Source organism: Ambystoma mexicanum, chromosome 2p (genome assembly GCF_040938575.1).
Source record: "Ambystoma mexicanum isolate Mex_15411 chromosome 2p, UKY_AmexF1_1, whole genome shotgun sequence".
Classification (NCBI taxonomy): Eukaryota; Metazoa; Chordata; class Amphibia; order Caudata; family Ambystomatidae; genus Ambystoma; species Ambystoma mexicanum.
This window is the reverse complement of record NC_090923.1, coordinates 1198965714-1198990958: the sequence shown is the minus strand read 5'-3', so window position 1 is coordinate 1198990958 and position 25245 is coordinate 1198965714. Positions and strand designations below refer to the sequence as shown.

Below are 25245 nucleotides of genomic sequence, written 5' to 3'. Positions count from 1 at the left end.
TGGTAAGCCTGGATGCAATCTTTGTACTCTGAGGTGGAAGGTTTGCCAATTCATGTTACGTCACTGTCGTTGCAATCTCAGATATTAATCTTGGTTTGTTCTCTTACACTGGATTGGTTTGTCTCCTGCAGAAAAGTATATATTGCGTGGACAGGAAACCTACTCCATCCTACATCTTCTAGCCAACAAGGGCAAGAAGCTTTTTCTAATCACCAACAGCCCTTTCAGCTTTGTGTAAGTATCTGTGGGTGCGTTGGGAGCTTGTATGAGACTGCATTATGCATTTACACTACTTATCAAAGCCAGAACAGTAAATGTTCTACCAAATTGATGCGCCACTAGTAATAGTAAAGACCGGCACGTTAAATGAGCAATTCATGCTTCGAATGCTAATGTCCATGCAGAAGAGTGCTTGTCCAGCAGAACTTGTATGAATGTTTTATTTGCGTTCAATTGTCAAAGGGATTTGCTAACACGTGTTTCGACCTCCAACAGGTCTTTTTCAAGGCAAAGCTCTTAGTTATGCAAAAATGATATGAACAAATGTCATTATGTACACACATGAAGCAATACTATTGCCAATTAAGAAAGTAAAATGCCAATATCCAAACATATGGGATCAAGGGCATAAGTTACAGGGTAACATCAACCATTGTATAACACATTGAAGTATTGTATACATTACCAAGTCTCAATATGCATAGGAGTGCAGGTACATATCGCCATGAAATAACAATCCCATGAAATAGAGAAAAAAAATCAGACTGAGCAACAGTATCAGCAAACGTGGAAAATTAATTTGAAACATGTAATTGTGAAAGCTTGTGTAACAGGTGCACGCACGGTAAGTCTAACATCAATGATAATGTCAAGTGTGGCCCCGGCTAAAGCACGACGCCTCTGACCATTGTTGGCCTTCTGCACCCGCCAGCCAATTTAAGTGACGGCAAAGAGTCCATATTAGTATGTTAGGTGTGCGGAATGTCATCCAAATTGATTCATTTAGTAAAGTGATAAGATTAGGTGAAAACTATTCACAGGCATGTAAGTGATACTTAACGGATCTGACTACATTAAGATGGCTAATGACCATCTAGCTACCCCCGGTTGTTAACGTTTGAGTGGTAATCCCACATCACAAACACTCTCCTATAGTCTTATTCAAAACTGGCACTCTTGTGGTTTAATTTCTGATGAAAAACGCTACCTGCATCGTTCTTCCCCGCTCATGCCCACAATGTATTTTTTACCCAAAATTCATAAGGAGTTTCATGAATTGCCATCAGTTCGACCAATCATGAGTGGCTTGGGCCACGGAAGGCTTATCCCAATATGTAGATACAGCAATTAAGTTTGGTAATCACGTTACCTGCCTACTTACGAGACACAACACATACTTTACAAATCCTATCTATCCAATGGTCTGAAGATTACTTGTTAGCGACTTTTGATGTCAAATCATTATACACTGCAATCCAACCTAATTTGGCACTAGCTACCATAGACTTTTCTTTTAGGCATCATTCGGCCTCATGTTCAGAACATATATCCATGATCAAAGATTTCTTGGCCTTTACATTGGAACATAATACGTTTCTGTTTAATGGACAATACTATACACAAATCAGGGGAGTGGCTATGGGGGCCAAGTACGCTACATCATTGGCTAACCTCTTTATGGGGAACTTTGAACATTACATTTATAATCAACACAAATTTAGGGACCACATTGTTGAATGGAAGAGATACATTGATGTTTTTCTTTGGAAGGGTTCCGTTGATACCGTTCAGGCATTCACAGATTACCTGAACGACAACACATTTGGTATTGAATGCACAGGACATACCAGTGCGACGCAAATAGAATTTCTGGATCTAATTATTCGTATTTCCAACCAGAAAATTCAAACAAACATTTAGAAAACCGACAGCTGTTAATTCGATCTTACATGTCAAAAGTTGTCAAACGGTCAGTTACAAATGATATTCCTTTTGGTGAATTCTATCGAGCTCGCAGAAATTGCAGCACTTTCAGTCTTAAGAAGTGAATGTGCTTTGATTCAAGACAGGTTCAAGAGTAGAGGTTATTCCAGTGAATGCATTCAGAAGGGTTTACAACAAGCCAGTAATATGGTACGAGCATACCTGCTTACTGATCGAGGAACTCATAAATCCAGCAACCACTCAGATGTATGCATTATCACCAAATGGGTGCAAAACTCGCGCCTACTATATACATTACTTGCTAAACATTGGCATTTACTCAAGCTTGACCCAGACATATGTCCTTGTACAGCAGAAAGGCCAAAATACATTTTTACCCGTAACCAGAGGACATCCGTGTCCTTCTTTCTTAACTCCCCAACCCACCCCGGCTGACTCATTATCGTGGCTACCCCCGAAACCTAATGGCTTCAAATGTTGTATGTGTAATTTTTGTAAGTACACCTCAGATACATTTTCCTGCCATAATGGACTCTCTATTCAAATTTGTGATTTTATTAATTGCAAAACAAAATATGTAGTGTTTGGAATTCTCTGTATATCTGGTAAAGTCTATGTAGGTTCTACTATGAGGGAATTACGAACACGCATTAGAGAACATTTTGCCCATTTGAAAAATGCGGATTCGAAACTGCCCATTTCTATTCATTGGCAAGAACATCATCAAATGGACAATGTTAAAGACATAAGGTTCATTGGTCTTATTCATGCAAGGGCACATCCGAGGGGGGTGACCGCCTTGCACTTTTACGACAACTGGAAGCACGTACTATTCGTCGACTGCGGTGCACCACTTTCGGTTTAAACACAGAACTACATGTCTCTTTGTAATTGGGCAGTTGTACGTGGTAGCCATTCCTTGTTTTTTCTTGTGGTGGAGGTTTTAGGAGTAAGTAGTCTTATATGTGTGACAATGTCGGACCATAGTGACTTCTGTACTGTCGTTGCTGCATTGGCCAGCCTATTTTTCATTAGCTGTGTCATTTACATTTTTAAACCATGCTAGCTTAACTGTAGTTCCTAAATTACCCAGCATCTTTAGTCCCCAGTACAAATACACATGTTCACCAAAACATTCACACATTTTGTTACCAACATTGTAATGTTTTAACTTATGATGATCTATCAAATGTATTTCATCATATTCGCAGTTGGCACCTCTTTGCCAAGGCATTGCATAGATAGTGCCAATATCGGTTCATTTCAATTGGCTATTAGAATTGCAGTGTGCTTTAACCACGTGTTTAACAATGACATATAATACACGATCTTACATTAGTACAATATATGCTTGACAATGCTTTCACTCCCATTGGCATCCATTTAACACACAGCCTGCGCCAGCACTGTGGAATTTACCGATTGCACACTCAACGTTAGTGTATTATTGATCACGTGGCTTTACCATGGCATGTGATCCGTGACCCAATACCAACACAATAGGTGCTTTCCTCTAATCTATGATGAGGCTTGGACAAACGCTATGCAAATTGATGATTTTCGGATAGGGCATACCGACGATAGAATATTTGAGGCAAGAATAGCCACGCTCACATGTTTACGAGCAGCTGCAATTCTTTTACATCGGATTCCTTAATATGCACGCACATTGTTAATGCTCATGTTCACTTTGTAGATCGGCCTTTCGAGGGCCTGCTGCAATCGTTTGCGTTTGACCGGCTTATACAGCTATTATACTACTGCAAACGTGCAATAATGTACGCACAGGTAATATCACATTATTGTACTTACTGGATGTAGCATCGGAACATGCTGCTAATGATTCATATGGAACACGAACAGGCACATTCCATCTTCGCTTTCTATTTCAGCGAATTTGATATCAGAATTTCGATTTTGTTTACACTGATACCGCGTAGAGGATCAGTGGCTGGAATTCTAATCGGGTAATATACCATTTATTATGGTTGTCAACACCACAGTGACATGCCTGTGAATAGTTTTCACCTAATCTTGTCACTTTACTAAATGAATCAATCCATTTGGATGACATTCCGCACACCTAACATACTAATATGGACTCTTTGCCTTCACTTAAATTGGCTGGCGGGTGCAGAAGGCCAACGATGGTCAGAGGCGTTGTGCTTTAGCCGGGGCCACACTTGACATGATCATTGATGTTCGACTAACCGTGCACCTGTTACACAAGCTTTCACAATTACATGTTTCAAAATCATTTTCCACGTTTGCTGATACTGTTGCTCAGTCTGCATTTGTTTTCTCTTTTTGTGTTTCATGGGATTATTTCATGGCGATATGTACCTGCACTCCTATGCATATTGGGACTTGGTAATGTATACAATACTTCAATGTGTTATACAATGGTTGATACCCTGTAATTTATGCCCTTGATCCCATATGTTTGGATATTGGTATTTGACTTTCGTAATTGGCAATACTATTGCTTCATCTGTGTACATAATCACATTTGTTCATATCATTTATTTGCATTACTAAGAGCTTTGCCTTGAAAGGGACCTGTTGGAGGTCGAAACATGTGTTGGCAAATCCGTTTGACAATTGAACGCAAATAAAACATTCGCGCCTTGAAACACTTGTGTATAGGCGCGTTACAAATGCCTTATATCATATACAAGGTCTGCTGGACAAGCAGGAGTTGCTCATTTAACGTGCCGGTCTTTACTATTGTAAACTAGTGGCGCATCAATTTGGTGGAACATTTACTGTTCTTGATCATCTATGGAGTAGATTGGAGGAGCCTACCTTGTTCCACCAGTGTGCAGCAGCTACTACCAACAGATTCTATTGGTGTTTTAGTGTAATAATAAGCTCTAGCGCTTCCAACTACTGGCATACCTCAACCATACTGTTCATTGCTTATCAAAGCCTCCCCACCACCTGTTTTTTCTTTTTGACTGATTATGGCACTGCCACCTACGTATATCTTGCGATGGTTACTGCCAGACATATTTGTTTTCCCTGGCTAAAAAAACATGAAAATGCACATAAAATGGGTTCAAGCACTAACTGTTTCACTCATGAGTTGCCAAATATTCAAACCTTGAACTGTGTATGAAGTGCTTTATCTCCTTAAGGTACTTAAGGAAAGGATGTTTCTTTAGAGGTTCATACCAAGCACTATTCCTGTTTTCCTCCATTTCCTGCCCCTTACCGGTCCTCCAGATACCCCTACGCCTCGTTGTCTGGAATACTAGCACCATGGGACTTTGCTTTCTTCCTCCTAATAGAACTACTCGACCGGTTGAGATCAGGCCTTACTCTGTTCAATTATTTGACTTATATACTGCACTGAATCGCATTCATAGTGGTCTCAGTGGATCTATGTCCAGGTTTTAAGGCTTGTGTCCCCACCCAGGGATCACCTGAACTAGTCTGCTGGAGGCAAATGAAAATCGTTGGATATTAGACAAATTGAAGAAAAGACGATATTAAGAACTGGTGATAGCTTGAAAGGTTCATGGGCGATTGGATGGCTGAAAATAAATTAATTGTAAATGTGTAGTCTAAATACATGAGGGGCTTGGTGTTCAAGCTATCCTAAAAATTGTGAAGGTATGATTGACTCGGTCATCACTCTAGGTGGACTGTCTTTTGAAGTTGCAGAGATGTAGGCTGCTAATGCTGAGGACAACGGTCACATATGCATGTCTTGCTTCTGTATACAAACTCCTGTACAATGTGTAGAGATTAAGATTTTTAGGTGGTGTGGTGAATCCAATGTCACTCCTTTCCCAGAGGTTGCCTCTTCTCATGTTGCCAGTAGACGGAAGCCACTACCTGATTTTGACCCCAGGGGCACTTGAGGGAGGACCCCATGAGTGGGTGGGACATAGGGGGCGACTCTCCGGAGTATGACCCGGGCATCGGCGGATGAGAACACATATCCCAGGTTCCACTGGTAAATCTTCCTTTCCTGGTTCAACCCCAGAACATTTTGCTTTACTAGTGGGAGTTTTTTCATAATACCTCAGTGAGTGGGAACCTTTTTCCACACTCACAATCTTTAACTCTGAGTGTCATTTTTAAGATGCTCCATAGTGTCTTTTTAAAGTTATCCTCTTTAACAACTTATTGGCAATAAGTGCCCGTTGTTGCTGGGTTGCCCTAGAGGCTCCTTTTTTAACTTTCTTTTGCTAACCTTGGATGAACTAGTTCCCAAGGGTAGAAGGGATCTTTGGATCCCTTTTACATTTTATTCTGTGAAGCCAGCACACCCCACCTTATGTGGAGTGCTGGGGAGATGCAGTTTATCCCCTTTCACACTAAAACTGTAATAATTCTGTTAGTGACAAGCTTAACTCCAAAGGCTGGTGGCAGTGATACCTTGTATTTGGTGCACCTTTACTGCGGGCTGTGTTCACAGCTGCATTAAAGGGACCCAAAGTGTCAATTTTTACCAAAATGGCCCCAATCTTCTTTTTTTGCCATTTTAGTGTTTTGTGTTCCTTCCCCTGACATCCAGGGCGGGGAAATTCCTTTGTGTGATTTCTGTCTTCGGCGAGAGTCCCCTGGACTCCCCACCCAGGCTCCAGTCTGTCTGTGAGAGCAGGAAGTGAGGGAGGAGTCCAAAACTCCACAGACCTTTCTTACGCCTTGCTTGAATGGGGACAAATTTCAGTGGGGAGCTGGCTGTCCTGATTGGACAACCAGACCGCCCCTTGTAAAATGTGGGGAGAATGCAGAGGTTGTGTTGTAATTCCTAATAAATACTGCGAACCTGGAAGCTGAAGACATGTCAACCACTGGAACTTAAACCGAAGATGAAGGAAAAGCAGCTGAGATGATTTCCAGAGCCTGCTGTGTAACCAGAGCCCGCTGTAGCCCTTACTTCCAATTGACCTGGGGTCTCTAGAAACGGCGACCCTGAGACTGGTGAGACCCACTAGACTCGAGGAGACCTGCTTTTTGAGCCATCACACGCATTGCTGCGACCTTGCGTTGTTGCAATACCCTGGGACCTCAAGCCATCGTGCTGTGCACGGTCTTCAGAATTCCGAATCTTGCTGAAACTTCGTGGGCATACTGGTGGATCTCCAGAGACACTAATAGAGTCCGAAAAGTCCCCTCACCAGAGTGCTGGACCTTTGTAACAAGAACTGAACCCCGATTTGCTGTTGTCTTCTGTGCTCCTTGAAAAGGTGCCAAATCCGCACAACCGCATTCAGCCACGAGGGAAACCTTGCCTAGAGCCTTCACCGATCCTGCTGCAAAGTCCCTTCTGAGATCTTGTTTGTTTGTCACCACGACAAAGAATCCACTGACCGGGTATTTGGCTCCAGACCCTGAAGTTCTCCTGCTGTGAAATCTTCTTCATTGCTGAGGTACTGTTGGCTTGGGCATGTACTTACCTTAAGCCTTATAGGATTTCTGTGAAGCTGTGGGTTGTTCTATGATGGGGAGGCCTCTCATCCAGTGCACCCAGTCCCGCTGCTAGAATCCTGCTAGGGTGTCTTCTGCGAAGCCCCTGAACCCTCTTTTCAGAAGTAAAGTACTCCTGTTTGCCCAGTTTTCCTAAGGAACTCAGACTTTTGCTACTAAAGAACCTATTCCGACATTGCCTGTTGGTCACTAGTCCTAGTGACCCCCTTCAACCACTGAGAACACTCGTGCTCCAAGAATAAGGGAAAGACTTCAAGGGATTGGGATTTCTACCTAGAAAAGAAAATAAGTGTTTCAAAGTGACTTACTTGAAAAGAGTTGGTTGGTAACTGTAATTTTAAGATTGAAAAGTTACTAATGTTCTCACTGGTCATGCATGTGTGATGCACTATTCTTAAAAGTATGGTTGACATCTTTTCTTCCTTGGCTACTGTTTTGCCAGTCTAATAGAAAGTAGATGTGAAGGTATTTTACGCTCTTGTGGTTAGGTTGTGCCTCTTCCCGAAAGTAAAGTGTTGGTACCCCAGATTAGTCCTTTGAGGATAATTGTAGGTGTCTCCCCTCCCCCCCAAACTGGATCTTGCTTCCCCTGACTTGCTGCTAGCCTGTCCTTAAGTCTCTATTAGGTTGTTGCCTACCTAGAATAACTCATTCTGTAAAGTGACATTGGGTTTTACTTTCCCCTTCATTGTAAGGTGAAAGTTTGGGTTTTACTTACCTTGTGTTAGCTGTGTGCCATCCAAAAATAAGTTAATCGTTATTGCTTCTCTTTCTGTGGTTCACTGATTTCAAAAGCACCTGTAATTGTTTATTACTTACTTAGGTTTTACTCACCTAGTGTAACTGTTATGTGAAAAGTAGTTATAGGTTTTTACTGCACCTAGAATAAGTGTTTCCCTATTCACCACGTATATTGCCCAGTTGACTGATTAAGTGATTTGTGCTAAGAATCCTACAACTGGAAGGGTCTAATGCCCTTGCATTACTGAATGTAATTGTAAAAAGGAACTGTTGGTTTTTACTCCCCATGTATAGGCTTGACCTATACTGAAGGTGTATGAAAAGGTTTTGACTTCCCTAGAACTACTGTTGGGTACTTCAAATGAGGTCTATACTTGGGTCTGTGTACTTTCAAGTATAGTGTTTTTATATTGCGATTTCATGTTTTAGTGCTTACTTATCCCTAGATGTATCTGGGCCTACCTGTATCTAAATACATCCTTTATTTTTACATAGTGTTTCAGTGTTTCTTTGGACCATTTGTATTACAATTTCATGTGTACTGATTCTACAGCCATCCCTCCTTCCTAAAATGAGCCTGGCTGCTGTTTCTATGCTTCCATGAACTCGGGTGGTACAGCCTTATACTAAGAGTGGAGTCTTGTATTGCCTCAGTTCAATGGTTTTACTAAGCCCTTAGTTGGACTTGAACTGTCCTTACAGATATCCCCTCAATTCCTCATGCCTTGATGGCATACTGTGGTAGACCCCTTCAACTTTAAACCTGCTAACAACTTTCATTATTCTGGGAATGAAATGCCAAAAACTGCCTATATGAAAACCCTTAGACGATGAGGCTGAACAGAGCAATGAAGATCAGGGAAGCCGAGAATCCCAGGACACTCTCTCGTGGTTGGGAGTGCACATTGGGTACCGGGACATTTAAAACTCGAAACCAGCATGAAGCACGGAGGGAGACTGTCGGAAGGTGCCTCATCCTCTCACTGCCAACCCGGGTACCACAGATGAGACCCTGGAGCTGGAAGGCTCAGTCTGTCGAGGGAAGGACTGCAGAAGCAGCTTCACAGTGCAGGAACTGTAGCGGGAAGTGCAGTCTTCCTGACTGCCACAGGAACCGCAAAGCAGTTTCAAAGCTACCCGAACGCAGAGGGGGGGGGGGGCACAACAGCGAAACTGGAGCCACGAAGGACGTGGTAGCCATTAGCTGAAACTGATGAGTCTGAAGTGGAGAGTGGATGCTGGAGAGCTGCTTCACGTTTACTGCAAGAGGGCCAAAGAAAGCCACGAAAAGCCAGTGAGTCTTAGGAAGGGAAGCTGTGACAGAGGGGCACTTTGGCAACGCTATTAAGGAAAGAAAAGCGCAAGCAAAGTGGATGGGATTTGAGATCCAATATTTGTAAAGGAAGAATACCAGAAGTGAATGTAAGAAATAAGAACTGTCAAGTTTGCAAGTATGTAAAATTGAATTGCATAAGAAAGCCCTGGCAGGAGAGTATCAGGCAAAGTCAAGTTTGCGAATGTAAAAATTGAACCACATGGAAAAGGCTTGGCAGTAAAAGTATACCAGGAAAAGATGCATTTGGGAGTCGAATTGCATTAAGTGTGGAAAGACGCTGGCTGTGGAGTATACTAGGTGCTCTGCGCGGCTGGAGCCCGTGTCCATGTTCTTTTTTTAAAAAAGAATCCCCAGGAAGTTTCATGCCGTTAGGATTGTGAATGTTTGAAAAGACTTGGAAGGTAGACCACCTTCCTAGAGGAGGATTGCAACACCAAGTTAAAGGAAATATCCTCTTGGGCTATAAGGACCTTTAAATTGTCTTGTTGATCTATTGTATTGGTGAAGAGAAACCTGGGAAAGGGAGCCATTCCCTGGATCTGTGAATACTGTCCATTGGGAACTTTTGCATTGTTTACCTTTCTTTTGAACTTCACTTGTGCACTTCCAAGGCCAAAGATATTACCCTTAACACCTTGGAGTGAGTTTTAGAATGTGAGAACTAGAATAGGATTTCGGGCACAGGACATTTTTGCTTTGGACATCTTGGCACAGGACACAGGCCCTTAGTTTTGGTTGAGGTAGGGAAATACCTCCCAGAGTAGGGATAGTGAGACACTTTCCAACCAACCTCCTTTTACTTAGAATAAAAGTTTGTGTTCACAATCATGTGTTGTGTGTCCGTCTCCTTCCTGGCTCATCACAGCGAGTGTAGAGTAGACTAAGAAAATGAGCAGTTTCCAGGAAGCAGATTTAAATATATCAAAATATATATCAATATATTTAAACATGTTAAAATGCATATGAAGCACACACGTTTAGCTTTGAGAGGGGGATAAATGTAACTGTATATTTCCTTGTGTATACACATGGACAGTTTAATGGCAGAGGTTCTTTTAAGCAATGGATTCATGGCACAATCCAGGAAAACAGCGTAAAAATGAAGACTAGAATAATAAAAGTAGTTCAATGTTCATTGGCTAGGATTTTCCTATGTTTTGGTTTCAAACTCTTCACAAACACACAGATGACCACATTTGCCCTGAATCTGGGAAAGGACAAGGAACATGGCTCCCTTTAAGGCAAAGTTAGTATGCAGTATCCTTTGGGACCACTACACACAACTAGGACTACAGGTGTAAGCAAAACCAACTTTTGGTACAAGTCTGTTCTACAGTTTTGTGGTAGCGCTGCTGAGCAGTCAGGCTTATCTCAAGAGGGAATGTGAGCTGTAAGGATGTTACACAGAACTCTATAATTACAAGTATTCAAATAGACTCTTATACTCAAGGTTTCTTGGTAAAACACGTATTCATTTATTTCAGTCATTTATAAAGCATTCTCTAGAAGGAGGCAATCTATATCGCACCAAAATATACTTCAGTACTTCACAAGATCAGGTTCTGAGGCATTTAATCTACTTTGAAGGAGGAGCAAAATCGCATTCAGAGCATTTGAAGTAGGAGCAAAAAGGCTTAAGTTAATAAAACAAATATTAGAGTTACTCAAAAACAGTGCAAATAGTTTGAGTTCACCAGAGGAGTAGATTCAATGCAATAGGTTAGGCCAAAGTCAATGGGCTAAAGTTTTGTATAGGATAAAGCGGTTCTGGAAGTTAAACGGAGAAGTCTTTTCCAAAGTTCTCGGAAGTAGTTTGTAAAAGAGAGATTCATATGTCGGTCACAAGCTGACTAGGCCTGCAAGTTGCCAAAGTTTCATGCACTTTCGCAGTGAGAGGTAAGGTCTCTCGGTCAGGTTTTCACAGTACCTTACAATGAAGAGAAAGATGCAGCTGAAGACGTCTGTTCCTGGTAGTCCCTGCAGATCTCGCTGTTCCTGAGCCTCAGTTGTGGGTACAAGAGGGAGGACGTTGGGGGACTACTGCACCGGGACTGGTCAAAAAGCTGTCCAAGGCAAATCTTCGATTCCGGTAGCTGTAGTCAAGCACACAAACTGCTGTGCTTCTCCCTTGCTATTCGATACAATCAGCTCAGAGAATGGTATCCAAGTGGCTTACGAGTTGATTGGTCCCACCAACTCAAAGGGAGAAGTCGTCCTTGAAGGGCTTCTGTGTCAAGATGAACTGGGCGATTTGGACCTGCAGCAGGGCTTCACCGGGCAAACAAACGGTCCAATAGTTGCAGCTGCCGTCCTCTTCCAGCTAGTCTTCGGTTATTTTGTCCCAGTGGTCGACTCTGCCTTCCAAGCCAAGAGACTCGCCTTTTAAACAGTTTTCTCCCATTCATTCCAGCCTAGCTGCCACTCACCCAGCAGCGTGGATGTCCTTGCCGGTCAGTCAGCCAGCCAATCACGCCAGAGTGCATTTGTGTCTCCTAGGAGACTAAGCGCAGGGAGTTTCGGGCACCTCCCTCACTACCTGCCCACCCCAGACACTCGGGTGCCAGAGGCGGTCTTCAGTCCTGAAGCCCGCCAAAGGCGTAGGAATAAAGGGAGGGACCAAACCTGGTTTGGCGCGCAAAGAAACTCGAAGGACCTTTCCGAAAAGAGGGCGAAAAAAGACCGGGACCCATTTAAACAAAGGCAGTTCAGACGCTGTCTTGAAAAACATGGCTCCCGCGATTTAACGCTACTGGTGTTCACGGTCGGGAAAAATCATGGTAGTTTGTTATAAAACCTCTGCCACAGCAATTTCGAGAGGAAAGGGTAGCATTTCACTGCTGCATGAGTTTCTAGACATAGGGGATACTAGGTAACCCCTCCAGCATTCTATTGTATGGTAGGGTGTGCTGGTTCTAGGAATTTTAAGTATTAAAGTCAATGTCGCTTTATTTTCTCTGGGAAACAGTTTATCCCAGAGAAGGTATTTAAACCTTGTGACAGCCTAAAAGGCTTCCCTGTGTCACTGCCCTGAGGGTGCTGTGACACACAAATGAAAAGATGATGCCTATGGAGTTGTCTGAAACACCATAACCAAAAGAAACCAACACAGAAAACAATTAGAATTAAAAAGTTCAAAGTCGCAAAGTTCAGCAAAAGAGCTGGAGGGCTCTAAGGTAGAGGGAATTGGCACATTTTTGAGAATTCTCCCTAACACTCCCCATGTCCAATTTCTGTGTTTGGGAAGGGTTCTTAGAGCCACTTAAACTGTAAAACATCACACAAAATCCATCCAGCCCCTTTGGGAGGAGGGGAGATTGCCAATTTCACCTATTTTGCGTGTAATTGATTCTTCCAGTAATTCAAAGTTCTTGCTAGATCTTTGGATTGGTATATATGCCAGAAATTAACATTGGTCAGTGCCAAACAGTTACTTGGGGAATCAAACTGCTCCTAAAACTGTTTCATGACGTCCTGATTTTTCTCCAGCTATCGGGTACACTTTGTGCAGAATCCCTCCACTCCGGAATTGGAGTTTTAGACAGGATCCTAGTCTGCTTTCAAGCAAGCCGTCTGGATTTACTGATAAATGGAGCTACCTTCAGTGTTTCATTCCTTTTTTTGGTGTGTACTTAATACATGTCTCGGCTCAGATCTTATTATGGCTCTTCACATGTTGTTGAAGTTCAGCTTCTAATGCCTTGCGTTTTCTCTGTAGGGCTTACATGGACCAATGTATGGATTATTTAACTCTTGATCACTGCTTTTGTCTCATTGTTGGCTGCCTTTCAGAGCCTTTACTCGTTTTTACAGGTAGTAATGTAATGCCTATGACAATTTACAGGTCATTCAGAATGGTTATTTTAGCTTCAATTGAGCTTTCGGTAGGAGGCAACTGCCGTGAACTCAATGATTGCTTCAAGGGGCATATGTTGTGTGCCGGTTGTCTCACTTCTATCTTTGAGATGGAGGAAATTCGATCTGAGAGTCTAAAGCGGGTAAATATGTGAAAACCCTCTGTGTGTAACAATGTCTTTGCATTTGGATGAAATGCCTCCTGCAGTCTCTTGATGTGAAGCCTTCATAAGCCTGTTCAGCATTTCGTGTTCAACTCCTTCTGCAATGGACCAATTTGGTATTCCTGAGAGCAGTGTTGAAATACCACACCAGGATTGGATCTGCTTCTGCAAAAGCTGCTATTCTAGAGAACACTCCCCAAAAGACCTAATCTATCTTGTCATCTGGAGCATATTCTCCACCAATCTTAACTAGTTGCACATTTAGCTTTAATTTCGCCAAAAGAAGGCATCCATTCGAGTCCTTACTAATTGCAGGTCTCAAAGATAATCCTATTCCAAAATCACCCCCTTACTTTTAATCCTCCCACATTATTACTTATTATGAACATGCCAGAACCCTCAGTGCGCGCATAAAATCAAATAGAAAAAAGGACAAAAACAGAACTGGCAGTTCAGGAAAAAGCCAGGTTCAAATCCAAGTACAGGCAAAGATCATAAAGTACGGAGACATGATGCAATGAGATACGAATGAATCAATCCTCCGAATTAAAGGTTTTAACTGCTTTTTTTAAATTGGATGACACTAGGTATTGCACCAAGTGCGAACGGCAGGTTGTCCAAACACACTGTTCATAAGCATCAAGGCTTGTGCCACCAAAGTTCAACTGAAATCGTGGCTGTTAAAGCGTATTACTATAATTTGATCATCTTGACCTGGGGGCTTTTTTGAGCCAGTCGGAGTGGTAACCGTCGTTCCAGACTGAGATTTGTGTAATTGGGAGGATATTGTGCAAGATTCTGTTGAACAAAAAGCCAGTGTAGAGACCTACTTGCTTCACACATGGTGAACCGTTCTAGTGGGAAGCCTAATCATTTAACACCTTAACAGCCGTTAATGGATTTCCTGAAGTATTGCCAGAGACTTGTAGGTCTTTTAAACATTAGAGTAAATAACTTGATGCCCTTTTCATTACAGCTCCGGGGAGTCTTGATTCCATTAAAGACACAGATGCGAGCATTATGCTTTACTTTCTTTTAATTTTGCTCCTCCACACCTTTTCAAAACTTTTTTTTATTCAAACAAAATACACACAAGGGACTACAAATACGCACAAGGGACCTTGGTTTTTGTAGTCCTGTGTCCTTCACCTTCCACCAATCGTGGCTCAGGTCCCTATGACGCACATCATACCCGAGTCCTGTCCTCTTTCTTTTGGAAGTAAAGTATCACTCGCCTCTTGGTTTTACTTAAGACACTCAGTTCTTCCCAAGTCCAACTCCCTTGAAACGAGCAACGGCTCAACACCGACTCTGCATAATGCCGAACTTCAGTGTAAACAAAGAGGAACTCCAACACCTCGGGAACTCAATGGAGCACAAAAACAAACCTATAACAAGAGAAGTTGCCCAAAAAGCTTAAGTTATAGTATGATTAAGGGAACTATCAGTGCATATTCAACTGATGGCAAAAGGCGAGCAGATCATTCAGTTACTCATGTATATTTGTATCTCACCACACAGTTAAACTCAATAACCATTCAAAAGGTATATAACGAAATATAGAAAATATTTTTTATTTTTTGGACAAACAAATCAAGCCACTTGTTGGCTATAAACATGAAGAATAAAAGTAAGCATATTTAAACCAATCTGCAAGTATAAACAAAAATACTTTCAATTGTGTAAAAGAGGGAGACAAAGTTATGGCATGGAGAAAGAGGGAGAGGAGAAGAAAGCAACACAGAATGAATTAAACAACAAAATTAATTTGCCCTACAAAAGGTCTTTATCCATCCACATTGCACAGAGAACAGTCAATCCATGCAATTGTTTACAGAAAATCTAAAGCAAAAAAGGCTAGCTATATCTAACTGGCCCTTACTAGCTTGAGGAACACCTAGTTATAGCCAAAATGACATGTCAAAAAGTTAACTTTCTTTGACAGATGAATTGAATGCAAAGTTGTGCAACAAGCAAAAAATATTGTGCATCAAGCCTTTAACTAAAAAAAAACTAAGTAGCATAAACACATCAATGAATTTATGCAACTGACTGAAAATAGTGTACACAATTGCTTTGAGTCCGACAAAAATTTAAAAGGTTATGTCACAGGCTGAAGTAATGTACTACGCCTTCCGCTGATGAGCATGGATTACCACGTCGACTGGTCACAGGTGCATGGGCACCTACAGCCAGGGCGTGGTGAACATTGGCGTTTCGGTGGTATGAAGACGGATGAAAACCACCTTCCTCAGGTAATTTGATCTTAAAGTTCAGCCCCTGTAAAAGCAATTAGTTGTAATACCATCATAAAGGATTCTCTCAAAAATATTATGAGACTCAGAGTGAGGTTATGGCATGCAAGGTGGATAGCAGGTACCAATAAATGGTAGATAACACCAAGCAACCACCTCTTAAAGCTGACTTGCCGACACCCCCGCAGGTCATTCCGAAAGCCCATAGATTTAAGTTCAAACCCAAAGACACCGTGTGAGTAATAATATGCCACAAGTGAAAGGTTAAGGTGAAAAAATTAAGAATATATGGAAAGTACTAAAAGTGGCTCCCAATACCTATGTTCAGAATTTATAAAAAAAAAGTAAACCCCAGTGATCCTATACAGGTAAAACAGTCATACCTATCAAGATGTTAGGGAAGTCTCCTAGTCAGGCAAGTTGGAGTCAATTATTTATGACTGCATACCCGCGATATGGTAGATAATGCCATCTACAAGGTGAATGGGCGCATCTAGAAAAAAAGCACATGAAATGCTGCATTCAAATGCGTGCACAGATGGTGAAGAGAGAATGCATCTTGTGATAGATAAATGTAGACAAACCTCTGATCGGCGATGCGATCGGGTGCGGTAGCCCGCCGTAGCAGTACGGCGAAACAGAACGGTTAAGTGATTGTTGAGCCGTCCACAGGCGCGAACAGTGATGAACCTGTGGACAGAGTTGGAAACACGTCTTAACGGTGTGCAGCAAGGAAAACTGTGAATGCACAGTAACTTTAACAGTGCTTACCTTTAAAGTGCCTGCAAATACAGGGAGCCTGGAGTGCTGAAAGCTCGAGTCAATTGCAGCCGCCGAGTGAAATGCGACGTTTACTCTTCCTGGGGCGTGGCTAAGTTAAAAGAACATGGAAAGAGGACTGCATGAGTTGCTCTTTGAAAGATTAGTGGAAACTACAAAGTCCACAACAGCATCATTGGAACCAACCAAATGACCCAAACAAAACCTGACCGGGGGAATAGAGACCAATGACAAATGTATATAGATATGCACCCAAATGCAAAGACATGCATATATCCAAATTAACCACTCAAAGATGAGTAAGTGGATAAGGATTAAGGCAAAGCCAGTATCCTGAAAATTAAAAAAAACTAAACTGACAATCGAGCAATGCTGCAAGAGGCATATGGCCAAGGGTTACAAGCAGCAGCAAGGTACAGCATAGTATGCTGCAATACCTGGGTAACAGCCCTAGATGCGGAATAGAAGATGTGGTGCCAGGAGATTGTTATGGGTGAAGGTAACCTAGACCTTGAATTCACCGCCAAGTGGGGAGTGCCTCGTTGAGACCATTTTCAACCGTATCAAATTCAAAAATCCAGCATGCCTCCTTATTGGCCAATGACTAGATTGGATTAGAGGCATTCCTGACAACATCAAGGACCCACCAACGTAGGTCCTCCGTGGTGTGGCCATATTCCATGAAGTGGCTCACCAGGGGTGCATTTATGGATTTATACCGGATTCGGGAGCGATGCTCCGTGATGCGGGTGTGGACCGGCCTTGAGGTTTTGCCTATGTATTTGAGCCCGCACGGGCACTCAATGCAATAAATCACCCATGGTGTTTTGCAGTTTGAGTGGTGACGCATTTCCCAAATTTTGACAGCAAACTTACAAATAGAACAGGTGCCACAGGGAAAATGCCCCATCAAAGGCCGGAGATCCCAGCTTGATGTAATCTATCTGGAAGATGTATGTGGAGTAGACGCGTGGACCAGTTGGTCCTTTAGATTTTTCTGTCTTTTCATTGCAAATATTGGCAGTGGTTCTGCCGGTAAAGAGAGCTTTGCCACAGACCAATGTTTTTTGATGGATTTTTTAATTAGAAAAGTGTGTGGGCTATAGCTAAGAGCACACACTAGTTTGTCCTGTGGTGTCAAATCCTTCGGGAGTAGCAGGGTGTCACGGGGAGTGAATCTTGCCCGTTTATAGGAATTTGTAATCAACTTTTTCGGGTACCCATGCTGACGAAATTTAGTGGTAAAGATCCTTGCATGGTGATCATAGTCCACTATGGATGTACAGTTTCTCCTTAATCTCAAATTGAGTAGGGCACATTTTCTTTTTGTGTTCGTGGGTGATAACTGTACAACAAGGTATTGCGGTCTGTAGGATTGAACAGTGAACAGACCAGTTGGTTAGTATGATGCTTGATTATTAGGTCAAGAAAAGGGATTTGTGAGTTACTCTTAGCCATTGTGAATTTAATGGTATGATGGCGATGGCGGTCATTCAACCAAGACACAAAGGCATTAAGTTCATCAGTGGAGCCATGCCAGATAAAAATGATATCGTCTATGTAGCGCCTCCAGTGCTCAATATGTTGGCGGAAAGGATTGAGATCTGAAAAAATAATGCCAAACTTCAAACATGAACTAGATCCCCACAATCCGGCTCGGCTGAAAGGCTGTCTTCTGGTCATCCCCTACAAGGCAAGAAGAAAACTACACCAGAGTGGGGGAGATGCTGACATTTTTACAACACACAATGTCATAACAAACATACCACCCTTGCGTATCCAGGGTGGTAATACGAGCCTCTGTGTCTTTAATAGAATTAAAACTCCCCAGAGCTGTAAGCTTGGGTAATCTTTATTCGATGTCGAGACCAGAGGCGAGCATTCTGCTTGTTCAAAGCTATTTATCATTGTCTGCGCAATCTCACAGTGCATTAAAATAAAAGGTCTTTAACTTGGTACCAGAAGACTAGTTTGTCGACTTCATAATGTCCTGCAAAGACACCCCTGCCGCAAACTCTCTGGATGCCATAGTGCCTCTAGCTGCATGTGCGCCAAACACACTGAAATCTATACGTCTCTGACCCACCTGGCAATCTTGGCAGAGGCCACCGCATGATGGGGTTTCCTACGTGCTATGAGCAATTGGATCACTCCCCGCAGCCTAAAACTAGCTGTCTCATCCTTTATGCTCTGCGCCACACAGAGCTTGGGGTTATCTGGGAAATAGGGTAGGAAATCACTTTGGACTCACTCGTCGTACGTTTAGCTAGCTATACTGAACGCTACTGTTGGGACAGGTTTTCTGAAGTCCAACCAAAGGCTTATCTGGTTCGAAATTGAGGGGAGCTGAGAGCTATTTAGCTTCTGCTTGTATCCTGGTTAGCTGACACCAACAGTTACCAGGATCTACTTTTGTCTCCCAAGGGTCATTGAAGCTGAACCAATGTAAGTTTTAACTCTGTACATTTTTGAGAATCTATAAATAAACCGTAGGATGCATCTGTGACATTTAAAGATTCGAGGGGCCTTAAATAATGGCCCAAACTATGCGTTTGCAGCTTATGTGGAAGTTAGATTTGTGGAATGCTAAGTATTGGCTTCTCGTTACCCCGGTTTTAGCCCCTGGTCAACAGTTAATGCTAGTATAAGACTACCACCTGAGTATTTGGTAGCATGGACAGAGCAGCCAGGCTTATCTTAGGAGTTAGAGGGGGCTGTAGGAAGGTACAAAGAACCTGTAGCATACAAATGGTACAAAAGAAACATGAATACCCAGAGGTATTATAAAAAGTTAATCTTGTGGATAAGTCCCTTGTCATAATCATAAATGCAATATAAACACGCAACTCAATACTTACGGTGCACAGACCACAGCATAGACCTCCTCACAATAACTAGCAGTATTTCTAGGCAAGTCAGACCTAGTCAGACGTTTAGAATAGAACACACCTATTCAGGGCGAGTAAAACCACTAGTTACTTTTTGATTACTTGCAGTAATTACAGTAATTAAAGGGTAGTAGCCTGTCAGTTATGCAGTGACTCGGGTATGAAATCACTTAGTTAACCAACTCTGTTACCAGGATACTTTACTGAATCTTGGAACACAAATTCATGGAACAGTATAAACCTATAGCTACAGTCCGGAGAACCTTGCCTTATACCAGGTGAGTAAGAGCTAATATTGTAATCAACTATTCCAGTTTTTCAGATCAGTGGAACGCAGATTGAGGTAAGCAATAACTAACTTATATTAGGATGGCGCAAGGCAAACCAAGGTTAGTAAAATCCAAGGCAGACTTAAACTAAGGCTATACAGCAGATCAGGGGAAGCAAGACCCAGTTGTTAAACATATACACTAATATTCTAAAAAAAATAGTTAGGTGAAGCTAACCGCATTACTTTGGGAAGTGGGGGAACCAATTCACAGGTGAATAAAATAACCTTATACTTTTCAGAATGGGAAAACAGTCAAATGATAGCAAGGACTTTTTAGAACTGCTCATATTTCAGAGAAATCGTTAAACTCTATTACAGGTAAGTAACTTTTAAACACTTGTTGCATTTACTAGGCGAAAGGCCCAAGCCGTGTATGTCCTTCCCTACTCTTGGAGCATGAGTGTTCTCAGTGGCAGGAGGGTGTCACTGGGTCTCTAGTGGCCAACAGATCAGGATAGGCACAGATGTAGGAAAAGTCAAGAGTTCCTGAGGAAAGTTGTTCAAACAAGTAAATATTTTACTTTAGAGTGGTAGAAAGGTTCCAAGATCTTCAGACACCCTAGAGGGATTCCAGCATTGGGCCTGGGTGAACTGGATAAGAGGACACTCGCATTAATCACCCCCAAAGCTTCTCAGGAATCACAAAAGGCTTAAGCTAAGTAATACCCCAGCCAACTTAAGTACCTCGGCACAGAAGAAGTATGCAGCTGGATATCTTCAGGATCTGCAGCCAAAAGTCTAAATTCTATGAATTCCTTGTTGTGATGACTGAAAACAGGACACTGGAGGGGAATTTGCAGCAGAAATCAACAGGGAAGACTCCAGGCAAGGGTTTCTTCATGGCTGGATGTAGTTTTGGTGCCCCCTTTCAGGAGCCAGGAGAAGACTGAATATCGTCAGTCGGATTCTTATCACTAATCTGGGCCAGCACTTGAGGGGGGGGGGGGCCTCAAGGACTCAAATCGTGTCTGAGGCCACCAAAGTTTCAGACGGATTTGGACTTTAGAAAACCATGCATCGCCGGGTATTTAGGCGTTGCAGCCCTGCAAGGTCGCAGCACAAAGCGGGATGGCTCAAAATGTAGGTGGTCTTGAGTCTTTCAGGATCCCCAGGTCGCTTGAAGAAAAGGTAACAGCAGGCTCTGGCTACAGCTCTCCAGTCGCTGGAAATCGCTAGAGCTGTTTTTTCTTCCTCTTTGGTTTCAGCTGCAGTGGTTGACTTGTCAGCAGCTTTCAGGTTCTGAGTTTTTATCAGGAACTACAGCACAACCTCTGCATTCTCTCCCTGCATTATACAGCAAGGGGTGATCTAGCTGTCCAAACAGGACAGCTAGCTCTCGCCCCACTGCGGGTTGGTAGGGGAAGACCTCAAACAGTAAGTACACAAGGAATTGCGAAAAAAGGAGCCCACCATTTTAGCAAAATGATGGCCCTTTTGTGCATTACCAAAGCTAAATTAACAGCCTGCGAGTAATCGTGACTAAAAGTTACACTGCCACCAGCCATTCAAATAAACTTGCCATTGTAACACAATGTAACTGGGTAAGTAATAAAGGGTATACATTGTATCCCCCCAGCACTCCACATAAGGTGGCTACTTACCCAAAATGTACAGGGGAGGGGCGGGCGGGGGTGGAGGGGGAGTAGTTCACACAAGTATATGAAAGAGAATGAACCCAAAGGGGCAACCCAGCCTAAGCACAAAAGTTGTAGGAAACTATAACTTCAACCGTACACTATGGAGAGACATTTGGCGCTGTGATGCCCTAGGACTGTTTGTGCGCTATACAAATGGTAAAAAATAAATAAAAGGGGTCACCCATAAAGCGTAAAAGACTAGGTGAGAGGGGGAAAAAGATTCCCCTTCACCTAGTGACAAGGTAAAATAGTTACCAAGTCCAAGCAAAAGGTTCTGGTGTTAACACAGGTAAGATTTTCATTTTTATGGTAAATCTTCCTGACCTAACAGCTACTCCCCGATAGTCTCAACATTGACAGCCAACTGTTGTCTGGCCAGCTAGGAAATAATTTGAAGACTTCTTCTTTATCATTCCATAAAACTACATATCTAGGCGTGGGAGGCGTCTGCAATTTAACTCCTCTAAGAAGTCACAACACCACAGGGTGCTCCCCTATTGGCTTTTCATCCACCATCTTGTGTCTGGCAGATATTGCTGACCTATACTCTTGAGTGTCCTGAAGGCTCCCCCGTCCTGTGACCGATTGGCAAAAAAATGCACAACTTGCACTACTGGTGCTGAAACGCTATGAACACTTTGCTGACTACACCAGCTCTCCCATTTGTTCCATGCGGCGCCATTTCGCCGAAGTGCCTCTAGTCCGAATTCAGCGGTGAGTTGTGAAATTCCTGGCAGTTCCCATCTCTTCCTGAAACCCTGCCCGCTAACAGTTGCAGTCTCCCTGCATCGATTAGTGGGTGCATCTGGCTGGTCGGATCTCACAGAAGGTCCTGCTTGAACAGAATCCTCGGAAAATCTGAGGTTCCATCACTACTGGAAACCACACCTGGTATTTCCACAACGGTACTACCGCTACTACTTCTGCCTTTTCCCTCCGAATTTTCGCCAATACTCTTGTTAACATGATGAACGAGGGAAAGGCGTAATGGACTGCTCATGTGCAACTGTGAAGGAAACCATTCGTCCCCAGAGCTCCTGGATCCATCCTCCAACTGAAATACTTTGGAGTCTGAGTGTTCAGTCTGGACGCAAAGAAATCTATGCCAAATGGACCCCACATCTCCTGCAGCTTCATAAAGACTGCTCTATGCAACCTCCGGTCGCTGTTATCTACGAGGTAACGTGAGTGCCAGTCTGCCACCATGTATTGCTCTCCCGGCAGGTACTCCACCTTCACTACTATGTTTTTTTCTAGGCAGTAATGCCAAAAGTCCTTTGCTAGTCGGCCAACATTGTGGATATTATGCCTCCTGCCCGGTTTATCCACGGGACTGCTGAGATGTCTATCCTCAACAGAATACAGCAATTGGCTGTCCCTTGCAAAGGTGCGAACTGCAAAGGAGCCTGCTGGAAGCTCCAGACAATTCAAGTGCATCTGTATTTCTTCCTCTGACCATTTGCCTCCTGTCTCTAGGTCTCCGCATCTGGCATCTCAAGCGGCCCTGCTTGCATTTGATTCATCGCTAGTTGGAACGTCACCGACGGTGGCTTGGTCATTCCACGCTTCCATATTCTGCAACCACCACCTTAGCTCTGACCACATCTTTGTCTAATGTGGCTGACTGGTGGTATGCAACCCCTCCCTGTAGGTGCTTCATCTTTAATAACTGTAGGTCCTGTAATGCAACGGCCTGGGAAAAATCACCTGAATCGACGCAGCCAGAAAACTCACTACTCTGGCTAGACGGCAAAGCAAAATATTCTTCTCCCTGATCACTGGTCCCAGCTCTTTCTTGATGGCCTTCAGCTTTTGAGAGGGCAGCTTGGGGGACGCCTTCTTGGTGTCTATCGCAAACCCCAAGAACTTGATCTGCTTGGGTTTCAGCTCTTTTCTAGAACTTGAGGGAGGTGTTCAGCACGCAAATACAGCACACTTGCTCCTGAAGCGCAACGCTGTCCTGTGCTAGGATATCGTTCAGGTAGATAATTCTGATACCCCTGTCTGATGGCTGCTGCAAATCCGAATGGCAGGCACTTGAATTGCCAACTCGCTCCAGAATTACTGGTGCTCCGCTGCTATCGGGACAGTAAGGTAGGGATCCTTAACATCGAACCTTGCCAGCCAGTCTACCTGTTGGAGGAATTCCCGAAGGAGATGAATCACCTCCATCTTGAAATGTCTGTAAACCAGTCACCCGCCAACTCCTTCATATTGCTAACGTTCTCGCTTTCGCCTTTTTGTGCATCAGAAACATTGCTGTAAAAGCCTGGCTCTTCTAGCGTACTGCGCTCTATTGTCCCCTTTGCTTGCTAGATTGCAACTTAATTTCTTCTTTTGCCATGGAGATCGGTTGGGGCTCTGCTTTCTGCGTGGGCATACCTACAAATTCTAGGCACAAGCCTGTCGCTGCTTGGTGCAACCAAGAATTGCACGCTAATTCTTGCCACCATTTGCTAGAAACAATGTTGTCCCCCCACAATGGGAAGGTTTCTGCTCTGCGCACTTAGCACCTGGGCACTCTGTCTATGGGTGCTTCTCCCTCTGTAGTGTCGGGGAGGGGGGGGGGGCCCTCAGGCTATCTAGTTTTCCCAGTATTGGACCCGGGAACCTTGAGGCCTTCTTTGCAGGCTAAAATGACCGGCCCCAACGTCGACTGGTCCCTGCAAAAACACGTCCCGGGAAGATTTGTCTTGTTGACAATTGTGCCCTTTCCAAGGTGGTATAAATCCCAACGAATTGTGACATTTTCTTTGCGAAGGCGTCTACAAAAAGCATGCTCCCTCGCCGACTTCGTACGTGGCCAAGTCTCTGAGCTTGCTATCGATTTTCGAAAGTAGCCCCCTTCGCCTCTAAAGAGCGCACAGTTGGCATTACCACAACTGCGCGTTGCACCCAATTTGCAAGTGTTTGCACATCTACAGGGCTCACGTGTGTCTTTGGCCCTCTCTGCTAGGTGTTATTTTGGCCAATGGGCTTGCCAGGTCCTTGTCCTGGCAGCTCTTCCAGGCTCAATCCACGCCCTTCTGTATGTCCCTGGACCAAAGGTCAGCATTTCGTAGTCACGCTCTGGAGTGCTGCCTGGCAAGTCCGGCCTAGGACACTGCTCTCATGCGGAAGCACACCTTATGGTCTAGCAGCTTCCTTATTCACTGCGCTATATACAGGTCCACTTTTGGTGAGGGCACCCACTCAGTCGACTTGGGTTGTCTTATGGTCTCCGGGTCAAACTTATTGACTATGTTGTCTTCCTCTACTGGGGTATTTTTAGCTTGGTGCTTCTGTGGAGCCTGTTAGTCTACAAATACCTAGGGGTAAGGGGTGTGGCACTGTCGCCTTTTGTAAAAATAAAAATAAAAAAAACATTCTTCCACTTATTGAAGGCGTAGACCACCTCACCAGGCTCATTGGTCTCCTCTTGTGACTCGGAGGGGTTAGAAGGGCGAGGCCTCTTCTGAGCCTGCTTAGTCCACACTTGTTCAACCCCAGAGCTGGGTTGCCTGGCAAATGTACCCTCTCCTGGGGGTGTTCACCATTCTTTTCTTGTGGTTCGTGCCCCGCCTGTACTTTTGGTGGCTAAGATGGACACCAAAACCTCCAGTTGTTCATAAATAGGTCCCCTCCCCCTTGGGGAAACTGCCATCACTTGCGAGTCTTAAAGCTCTGGGATACAGCTCTGTCCGCATCAGGGACATCCTCCATCCCCTCTTCCTCACTCCGTTCTGGAGAGTTGCTTCTAGACTCCATTGACTCAGAGGGCCTCGCTCAGGACACATGCACAATGTGCTTGAAATCAGTAGGCTGCTGCTAGAATAAAATTGCCAAGAATGCCAGATGTAGTCTACTGATTATGGAAATGTAAATCTATGTAGTGC

At 43.5% G+C, this 25245-nt stretch overlaps 1 protein-coding gene across 1 annotated transcript in view; it reads left to right on the top strand.

Moving 5' to 3' along the window:
• Window positions 1-25245, top strand: part of NT5DC2 (5'-nucleotidase domain containing 2) — a 355042-nt gene that overhangs the window by 268941 nt on the left and 60856 nt on the right. The window contains exon 8 of the mRNA XM_069645426.1: window positions 132-234. Coding sequence (XP_069501527.1) covers window positions 132-234 — 103 coding nt within the window. The remainder of the gene's footprint in view (window positions 1-131; window positions 235-25245) is intronic.